Source organism: Fulmarus glacialis, unplaced genomic scaffold (genome assembly GCF_000690835.1).
Source record: "Fulmarus glacialis isolate BGI_N327 unplaced genomic scaffold, ASM69083v1 scaffold13992, whole genome shotgun sequence".
Classification (NCBI taxonomy): domain Eukaryota; kingdom Metazoa; phylum Chordata; class Aves; order Procellariiformes; family Procellariidae; genus Fulmarus; species Fulmarus glacialis.
The window spans coordinates 490-11,856 of NW_009199865.1; the positions used below are offsets into that span (position 1 = coordinate 490).

Here is an 11,367-nt window from a genome sequence, read left to right on the forward strand (position 1 = left end):
GGTAGGCAGGTATGTTTGTTGGAGGCCTCCAGTCCTGCTGTGACGCGTGGCAAGGCCACCCTGCACCGGCCGTCTGTACACCTAGGGATCCTGCTTCGGCCACAGCATATGTTGTTTTCTGTTAGTCTTCCATACCATTTTTCTGTGAAGCGCATTCCTGAGTGCTGGCTATGTAATCCTGCTAGTTGATGACCTCGGGTTTCCCTGGTGCTTGAGGTGCTCCAGTGCAACAAAAATCAAATTAAACACCCAAAGTTTGAACATTACAGCAGGGGACAGCACTGGACTTAGTCACATTCCATCATAAGGCCATATTTATGAGATAGAATCATGATTTTTTTGCCCTTGTGCAGATAATACATAGATCCCCCCATAAAGATTAAAAATGGAAGATGTGATATGTAATATTTAAAAGCTTACTGAAGTGGGTTTCTCCAAGAACATTTCTTACAGTGAATGATAAACATAGTTGGTTCCTCAGGTCTTTTACTAGAAACTACTAGATCTTTCTACTGCAGCTAGGTGATGGTGATTACTTTGTATATAAAGGAACATATCTGAAATCAAGTGCTCTTAGGCCAGTTATGGCCGGACTTGCTCATAAGTATGCAAATTTGAGACTTGCAGCTATTTCTGAGTGTAAAAAGTAATCTTTCTCATGATAGCAAAAGTGAAAAGCGGTCTTAATGTAATTATATTGCATTCCAATCTGCTAGATATCAATGTTCAGTATAATAGCTGTGTGGCCAACTTGGTGTGCTTTTGTTTGCCCTAGGGTAGCTATACTAGTTGCTTAGCACCGAGTCGAATTCCATGTACATGCAAAGGCCCTTCATGGAAACACCATTTTATGATTTTTTTATTCTTGTTTTTTGTTTAGTTGTTAAGATTTCTGTTAAGATTCACTGACTACAGAGTAGCCATTTTCTACATTTTCTGTCTTGGTTTTCTATCATGGTTTTCTATGGAGACTTTTCTCATCTGTCCCTTTCTATATCCTAACTACTTGACTGATTTTGGTTCTCTTTTGAAGATAATGAGAACTCAAACATTACAAAAACTGTAATGCATGTATGTTTTACACAGAACTACAGGAAGCTATATATAATCTGTAAATGGGTTGTTTAAACATTTGGCGAATCATGTTTTCGTTCATATTATTAATTCTCAAAATTGTTAACTTGATGAAATAGCCTCATGTATATAAGGAAGTTTTCACTTTCTCAATCAATATACCAAAAGCAGTATTCCCAGCTTGACAGGGCACGGGTAGGTGTTTTCTTTTTGAAATTACTGCAGCTGCAAGTATTGTACTACAACTGACCTCTGAAAGACTGCAGGGGTCCCAAAGGGAGTGGGATATATTTTTTAACTTCTTAAATTTAAGTTTCTAACAAACATTCTCCCTCCACCTGATTTTGGAGATAGTGACTCAGACAGATGGTTACTATAGAAAATAACATACCAAAATGAAAGGTAAAAATAAGGTGCATAATATCAGTCCAGTAATGCACCTCTCTGCTACTCTTCAATTTCTGGAAATAATCTTTTCCATACAAGCCAGCCACAGATGCAGCAGTAGGATATTCCCCCTATTTAATGCAAAATGTGCATCGTCACCTATGCCTTCAGAGTACCCACAGTTACTAGTTACTTCAGAACTTTTTTTTTTTTTAAATCATGGTTTAAACCTATCTTTACTACTGAAAAAATGCAATGTTAAAAATAAGTAAAAATCTTCATTAAAGATTTATTTTATAGAAGATTTTAGTACCTATTTGCTATTTTTATGTTAACAAAGCATAAGTTAAAAGATCACTTTAGATTACACTTTAGATTACACCTAGAAAAGTCATGAAGTGCTTCAGAATGTATCATTACTTTAAAATGTTTTAAGAGAGAACTCTTCCTCACTTGTGAATCTATGCTATAAACTTTGCAGTTAACAATGCTGTTTAACAATATACAAGACAGTGCAAATGAAACTAGATAGATGACATCATTTTATAGATATTTAAGGATTATACCATCCCGGGAGGCAAACCTCCCTCCTTCACAATAATATAAATTTACATTTCATAAAATGTTCGAACTGCTTTGAAAATGCGTATCAAAGGTGACAGATTTTGCATTCCTAAGAAGGTGAGGTCTTCCATTTTAAAATGTCAGTATTGGGTCAATTAATTTATATATTGTTGTTAGTTTTCATTTCCATATTAATCTTTTATGATTTGATGTTCCAAGTTTAAACTGTCGGTTACCTTTGCGTGTCTAGTGCCACCCAGCACTGTTATGAGAAGCACCAGGGCTACCATTTTAGTGAGTTCTTCTGTTTCACAGTCTAATAATTTGGCCAACATGACAACTGCTTCGGTAAAAGAATGGACTGTTTATTGAAACAATTAACTCTAACTTTTTTGCTTGATTAAGGGTTCTTGAGTCCAACAAACCCAAGTCAGATCACTACAGGAAGAATTTCTTGTAAGGAGAGAATCAAATGAAGCACCAAGGAAATGATTCAGAGCACCTACTGTAAGTACCTCAATTAGATATTGTAAACATCTCCATGTTTCCTGGTCTTTCTATGAGACTTCCTTGGTCACACCAACTTCCATTCATCTATCTTAGCAATAAAGTCCAAATCCAAGGACTGTCCTTAACAATAGATAGCAATGCTTCTGCAGGTGCATTAAGAAAGTAAACTCTAGTCTCAGCATTAAACACAGAAGTATTATCCACCCAGGAAGTGGTCTGCAGAAGCAAGTGCCATTTTCAATTCCTTTTGTAATTCATTCACAAGTTTTCTAAATTTTCAGTCTGTGTTAACTGTATTAAGCACTGTAGCTGTGGCATCATGATAGAGTACATTCTTCCAAAACTTGTGATAACTTGGGTAAATATAGTAATAATGAAAGCAATTGAATTCAGAATGAAATATGCAGTGTTTTTTTTTTAATTCAGGTAAATTAATCGCAGTATAAGCATGATGGAACCAGAGTTTTTGCAGATTTGCAAAACTGTAAGGTTAGCTTTTAAAAGCCATGTAGTTAGTTCTTTTCTCAGCTTTTTGAGTTTGCTTCTAGGTTTGTCTCATCATACGGAATGGGATTCATTCTGCAGCCTATTCTCCTCCTCCCACCTAGGAGAGACTTGAGGGTTGCACAGAGGAAGTCAAAAAAGGTATTTTTCATCATTTAATTATGAGACCTTTAGCTGCCTGAGTAATGTTGATGGAGTCCAGAAAAATGTGTCTTGTCTGCCTTAGGCAGCATAAAACGGGAACATGCTTGACCTCAGAGGGGAAAAGGCACATGGAGAGATTGGAACAAGGAACTTGCACTTGACAAATGACCCAAGCATGACAAAATTTACTGACAAAATATTAACACTTCATCTTCTGAAAAGCTTGACATTATCAGAAAAGAAGGTTTCACTGTACCTTTTGAAAAAAAAAAAGAAAAAAACCAACAGATACCCATTGTCAAAGCCTAATTCCCTTCTGAGCTAATCAGGCTCCAGTTATTTGAATCACTGTTGTTCTTTCCAGAAGTTGTATACTCATGCAACAGGGGTATGTCATTAAGTGTCTCTCCGCTGGAAGAAATAAATCACAGTTCTCTATTGCGCCAGTTTCCACCCCTGAATTTCCACCGTTTTCCTGATGTTATTCCCCTTTTATAATCATGGCAGTGACAAAGGGTAAGGCCCATATATCTAACGTCCCCCAAACCCTTAGAAAGTCAGAACAAAGAACGACTTGTGAAGGCTCTCTTGTTTAAGGTGAAGGACTAGAAGTTTGTTAGAAGTATAGGGGCTGATCCTGTTCCCACTGAAGTCTATGGGAGTTAGGCTTATGAAGAGGAAACTTCTCTCAATGCATCTTAGCTGTCTTCAGGTTCTTCAGCTGTCCAGCTCTCTTGGCTATTCCTTCCAAGTCTAGAGCTCCAGAGGAGGAAATTCTCATATCTTGTAGCATATACCCAGGCAAGTAAGGGGGTCTGATCCCACCAAATGGTAAGAGCTTGTAATAAGCATGCCCCAGTTTTGGGTATTGACTAATTTTACAGGCCTAAACTCTCTCTTTTTTGTTGTTGTTTTTTGGGTTTTTTAATATCTTGATTTCCACCTTAGGAGCAGTCAGATGAAATGTATAAACCATTATACATGGTGAGAGAAGAGCATGACTTAGTTATGATGAACAAAATACATCAGCTGACTTAGTGCTAGGCAACCCCACTGCAGTCAGTCAGGAAAATTGCTCGTTACTAGCTAAAAGCATTACAAGTCTCTTTGCTAATAAGATGGGGAGCACAATGAGGCAAGTGGAGTAAGTATTGTTTACTCAAAATCTCCATTCCCTAGTACTGTATCAAGCTACTACTCTGAGTGTATTGATAGATGTCATACACAAAATTCCATCTCCTTCAGACAGGACAAAGAAAGGGGAGTATGAACCTAGGGAGGACTGCCCTGTGTTCTGTTGCACCAAACTAAAGGTATTAGGTTCAAAGACTTCTGTTCAGTTATCTTGACATGTGACCAGCAAGGCTTCTGGTCTTGGCATTCCTATGCTAGTTTTGCTGAAAAGATGCCTCCCCGTCTTTGAAAGAATGGAAAGACAAAAGCAGCTTTGCTAATAGAATCTCTCCTAGAATGGCAGAATCATGATTCAGGAATATCAAATCATTCTGCTTTTCATCATGAGCCTTAGAATTTCTAAATTTAAACAATTTAGAATTTAGATCACAAACTACCCTCTAAACAGTGATTTGATGAAATGCAAGAACCCTGCGGAAGACTGTATTTTTCTTAAAATATGACAGAAGGAGTATTTATTTTGAGTACAAAACTGTCTCGTCTAAAAAAAATGCATGGCTTTGCAGAGTTTTTTTCAGAAGTAAAATTCATGAGGAAGCATCAAAGTCTTTAAAGCCCTGTTTAAATCTCAGGTCAACATTATACTTGTATTTTGTTGTAGCAAACATGATACAGAACACAAATAATTCTATTTCCATTATGTAAAAAATTCTCCTAGACTAAAATGAACTTACTTCATATCAAGCTGAAACTATTCACTGTATATGCAGAGATGTAGGAAAATATAAAATTCAGATTGTGGTTTAAGTAGGAAAAAATACGACTTTTAAGGATTAAGAAAACTAGAGAGAGAAACAGCAAGTCTTCAATTTCTACAGCTGATGTGTCAAAACAAACCTATAAAAGAAAGTATCAGGACAAACACTGCTTGCTTAACTACACCAATAAAGCAAAGTCTGTCCATGAATAAGTCAACAAACTGTGACTGCAGTCTACCAGAAACATAAGTATGCTGGCATGCTCTCTGATGTTAAAGATAGTGTACATAACCAAGACTTACATGGCTTGTGTTTTCCACTGATTTTGTAAGTGCTTTTGCATAGGAAAACAATATTTATAAAGTAAGTGAAAACATTAGTTACTATTTGTTCAGGTCTCTCCTAGATACCTTCCTATGGATAAAGCTTGAAAAACAAATCTTCAATACCTGAAAAAACTAAAATGTGACAAATACATTACAGTCTGAAATACATTTCAGGTACTTTTCTTGTATTGGCTACATATCCACAGAGTTCATAAAACAACTAAATGATGATTTATGCATGGTAACTTCCTTGGCAGTAATTGTTATGCCAAGGAAAACTTGTTTACTGATTGCACGCACCCATACAATAACAGAAGGATTTTTTTATTGCATGAACCAATCAATTTGAAGCACAGACGGTGAATGGTGAAAACAGAAAATATGATGTTCCTTTTCCCTTCGTTTCTAAAGGGAATATCTAAGCTATATTGTTGTCTCTGAGAAGTGGGTCTCTGCTCTGAAATGTAGAACAAATAATGTGAGATGACCTAGAAACTAAGTTTCTGTGGTTACAGAGGTAAAACCATGCTGCAAACATGAGGCAACAGAACATAAATTACTATGTTACATATATAACTTGGCTCATGTATTTGTCTTTAGAATCACAAAGATTTCAAGAAATGTCAACATACTAATTCTGAAAATCAGATCAACACCAACAAAAAAAAGAAAACTACCCTAAATCTGTAGCACTATTCCAGTAGTCAAAAGCTGTACTTAATCCACAGGAACTACAGTGGACTTGTAAAGACTGAATACCACATCAATATTCCCAGCACCAGCTCAGTACCTTCACTACTAATCTATTGTTTTATTTATCAATATTACAGCTCAAGCTTGCTCAAGTTCCACAAGGACTCCGTGGCAATCTTTAGGGTGAAGAAAAATCACAGGTTTGCCATGTGCACCTATTTTTGGCTCTTCACTCAATATTCGTATCTTTTTTTTCTTCAGTTCTGTCATAGCCGCTTTTATGTCATCAACCTTATAAAAGAAAAATACAGTTCACACGAATTAACATATTACACTGTATTATGCAGATTCTACATTTAGGAGCAATAATATAATTCCTTACTAAAATGTTATTTCTAAATTCTGATATAATTCTGAAAATAAATTAAATTATAAAAGTTTTAAAACATCTAGTCTTAAAGATAAAAATCCTACAGAAGTTTGCATTTGTTACTTGAAGATTTTATAAAATATTGTTTAAATAGATTGTGCTATATTTAAGAAATTATTAAACAAAAATCACTCATGCACAAAGCCCATTGATTTTTTTATGTTGTTACTTTATAAGGACTCCATAAATAATTTAAACTCTGCATTACTATTACTAAGAAGATCATATTGCTTTCAAACTATCAATAACTAAAGAATAATGCCTCCCTGTCTAATTCATGACAGAACACTGACTCATTAGATGCTGGTGAAAAGAGAGGGTAATGGGCAGAAGGTAAAAAGGAAAGTCCCTTTTAGATTTATATATCCTCCTCCTGAGCAGGTTAAGCTTCATAAAGTTTGCTAAGAAAAACCTTGGAATTACCAGAAACATACCCAGAATATGACCTGGTTTTCCTATTGAATTTAATTATAATAATAGCCTTTAACATAATATTTCAGTACAGTTTCCTGCAGAAATATGTAATTAACAAAAACATGTCTACTCTGTATAATGTGATCTTAAGTCTGATGTCATGTCATCAGATGAAATTTGAGTTTTCCCAAACCTTAAATGCATTCATTCTTTGAAATAATAAAATTAGCACTCAGTTTAGCAAATCCAATAGTCAATAATCAATAAAGACCTAGAATTAAAATAATAGCATTGCTATTTTTCAAGACTGAGATGTCTGGACATAACTTGGTATATAAACTTGCATGATGCCATTGTAGGGAAGAAGGAAATACCTAGCTTTAATTCAGAGGAGTTAATTCCTACTCATTTGCAGCAGTTTTGTTCATGAAAATTCTGAACTCACTACAGTTCTTCCTACACACACCTACCAGTGTGCTAAAAAAAAAAAAGAAGTGACTGTCAAGTTTTATCTAAAATAAAACAGCACACGTAATCAGTGCCATAGCCCCCTCCAGGTTGTTTCCCCAAGCAGAAAAGCCACTGCAGCTGCTGCTCCTGTCCTGCAGAGATGGCCAGAACAGGAACTGTGTCTGGGCTCAGCTGGAATGAATTACTGCATCCCCAAGGAAGCAGTGAGAGTAAACAGGGGAAGGCCTGTGGGTGCATCCATTTTAGGAGAGTATCAGGCTCGGATTTCTCTCTTATTCTACCAAGTGTCCAGTATATTTTCATTGTAGGTCTTAAATTCAATTATAGCTGGTCAGGAATAATTTAATTTCTTCTTAAAATGCTTGTTTTGTCTGAAACAAATTCCCTGTCAAAACATCTGTCTAAAATTTTCCTTTGAATAATAAGACATAAGGAAGAAATGGAAAGCATTTTGATAAACTTGACAGGTTTCCTCTCCAGTATGGGAAGAATTTTTACAATTCAGCTTTTTGCAATAAAATTGTTCACAGAAAGACATTTCTACAAAATATTTTTTAAATTTCAAATGAACAATCAATTGACACTGAAATTCTTTTATAGTTTTTCTGAAAACTATTTTTGCTCAACTTCAGAAGATGACATACCTTAGAAATTGTAAGATTTTCCATTCTGAGGAGAATGGAAAATTGGAGGAGGGAGGTTAATATCTTTTTGATTGACTATGGTAGTGACCAAATCTGTTTTCAGTCCCACTTAAACAGCAGGTCAACAATGGATTGCTTTTTTCTCCATGTAAATTAGTCTATAATCTTCCATTTGTTTTTATGTGGAGACAAACATGAGGGACTTAGGACAATCTTTTTCGTAATTTTTTTTTCTTTTTTTTTTGCATAGAGAATCTATTAGTGAGTTACAAGACTTAATTTAGGAAAATCTGCCTGCAAGTAGCACTAGCTCACCCAATTAATGGAAATTAACTGCTAGATTATGACTCCTGGCTTGCTTGACCTACTGTATACAATTATGAATTTTCTTTTTTAACACAACACTTTGTCCAACATGGTATAATTAGCATGTCCCATTCTTCTCAATTTTTATAATTAACAGTTTGACCTCTCTTGACAGCCATCTTTGGTTTATCTGCAACAAAATCATCTCTCATACAAAATGGAGATCTACATAGAACAATTTCAGCTGGTAACAAGTATTTCTTGAAACGTCTTAAAAGGGATTACATATACTTGAAACCCTTGGGAGCTTTGAGCTCTTTTTGTTGAGAAATGCCTACAACTTCTTTCTCCTGTACCTATAAGTAAGTACTGCTGGTATTACAGACGGCTGGAGGGTTTTTTCGGTCTTACTGCAAGTCACTTCTTTCTTCTACACCCCCCATTTCCTAAGTTCAGCTGAGGTCTTTCACATTTCTATAGCAGAACTGCCTAGGAATACAATTTAGAGTCAATTTAAACAGAATTAATTTTCTTATTCTTGAATATCTGCAAATAGGCAAACTTAATGTAAGAAAAACTGCAATGCCTGTGTGTATGCAAAATTTCTCAATTCTCAATGAAAACATGCAACTGCAAACACTGGTCTTTATGTTGTATTCTGAAAACGACTTTTACTCCCATCAGTAATCCCATTACTTTTTATTATTACAGTTTGCATGAAATAAAAAAATTTGCAAGGCTCAGATCTATAAAATATTAAAAAGATATATCATAGGTAGCAGCATGAAATTTTGCATCAAACATCTACACTAAAACATGAGTATACTAAATAAGATAACTACTTTACCCAGAACTTTTACATCTTGTGTACTTCCAGACCAATCTCTCTTTGATGGAAAGGAAGAACAGGATAGAAGAAACTCTGGAGACTTAACTGCTGTTTGGTAAGTATGATTGACAATCTGTTTTGACTTCTGTATACAATTATCAACTAAATATCAAACAGGAAGAAACTTCTGAAAATCTAAACTATGCCTTAGCTTAAACTTACAACTCCATCTTTTTCCAGTGTATGTCCTTTCTATGTCAGGGAGTTGGCACCTGTCAAACACTCTTCACAAGCCCTTAGGCTTGTCCACCTTCCACACTGGATACTTAACCCTCCCCTCCCCAATTTAATCTTTATAGCGTAAAAAGAGGAAAAAATGATCACATAGCTCATGAAATTGAACTATGACTTCCAAAACAGAAAAAATGCACTTTTAAGACTTCTTATGCAGTATAAATTCTCACAAATATGACAGAATATATTTGTTCTTGACACAGGTCAAACCTATGAAAAAATTATGTATACTTTTATATCTCTATCTTATTATATGATATATTGTGTTAAAGTACCTCAATGCAGATATGGTGCATTCCTCCAGTCTTGTTTTTTTGCAGAAAGCTTGCAATGGGACTTTTCTCTCCTAAAGGATGTAGAAGTTCCAGCTTTGTATTTCCCAGCTCCACAAAAACAGTGTAGACACCATGTTCGGGAAGAGCAACAGTCTCGCTCACCTGTGCTCCTAACACATCTTTATACAAGGACTGAGCTTTCTCCAAATCAGGTACTGCAATTGCTACATGATTAAGTCGGCCCAGTTTCCACAAACAGCTTGGAATGTTTTGAGAAAAGGAATTCGATGATGATAGAGTTCGTATTGTGGGAGCTGAAGTCTGCAATCTGGTAAGAAGCCCTGAAAAAAGTGAATAGCACCGATAAAATGCTTTTGAGAAAGTACCAGTATCTGCTCTTTCCCCTTTTAATGAGGCCTATATAATTCCTATGTCATAAGCACACCAGTGTGCAAAGCTGAAGGTAGACTGAGACCAAGGAAAGAATTATTCTGTAGTACTAACAGCTCAGTGAAAGTTATGTAATTATCTATGTAATTATTCAGAAGTATATAAAAAAAATCCCAAACATATATTTGGTGTAAATGCTTACATCTGCCTGTTAAAAAGAGGAATACATGGCCAAATGTAACAGTCAACTGTATTATGTACTTAAAAGTGACTTCTGAATTTTTTAGAGCTTCTTACAAAATAGAGAAAAAAATGAGGATATGCCTATACATCTAGAAATTACAACAGAAAAACAAGAAAACCGAAACAAAACCTTGGACAGAACTGATACTGCCAAGATCCAAAAGATAAAAGACTTGAGCTTTCTGCTGTCAGAACTAACTCTAGCAAGGAAAGAAATGTCATGTTGCGCCTGAGGCTTAAGGAATCCTAAAATCTCTTGAATTTGATTTCTTATCTTCTCTTTCTCCAATGATTAAGTCATTTGCTCTTCTTACTTTTCACATGCCATACAGGTCTTATACTTCATTTCACTGATCTGTTTCAAGATGCTTAGAAATATTTCAGTTCTAAGCACTGTGAACAACAACATGTCCAACTGACCAATAACAATTTAGAAGATCATCTTTAAACGGTCAGAATCATAATAGCTTTTTTTATGCAACTTCAGTGTGACTTACAAAAGAAAAATAATATGATTTGGCTCATCATAAACAAAAAGGTAATTATGAAAAAATGTTGGATGACCGTATGACACAGGTAAGGGCTAACATGTAGACAAAAGATGGAGAAGTCATGGAGAAACTCAGTGCCATGAAAAACTGCTTAGATATCTACAGAACTCTTCACAGACTGCTCTGACAAGGCAGTACTGAACTTTGCATATCTGTGTCAAATTGCTGTGTTGCTCACAAATAGTTCTTTTTTAGAGTTGCTTGTTTGGTTTTTTTAAATAACAAAAAAAAGATATAAAATGAGGATACTTACAAATGGATTACATTAGAAATTAACCTGTCAGAGTACTAGAATCTGGAGAGGTTGGGGGAGAAATTGTGATCATATCAGTTGTTTCTAGCACCAGAATTAGTACTAGATGAAGGGATATATTCATAAAAGCTGCATTTTAATTTCATGCCAGTTTGCTTTAGGCCATGTCAGAG

General features: G+C 35.3%; 1 protein-coding gene across 1 annotated transcript; it reads right to left on the bottom strand.

Annotated features, from left to right (window-relative positions):
• Nucleotides 1–5,793: 5,793 nt before the first annotated feature.
• On the bottom strand, nt 5,794–10,098 carry MCEE (methylmalonyl CoA epimerase; the record flags this gene model as incomplete). Its single annotated transcript, XM_009573398.1, has 2 exons — nt 5,794–6,385; nt 9,758–10,098. Coding segments are annotated over 2 exons (494 nt in total), but the record flags the coding sequence as incomplete, so codon positions are not given.
• Nucleotides 10,099–11,367: the final 1,269 nt, after the last annotated feature.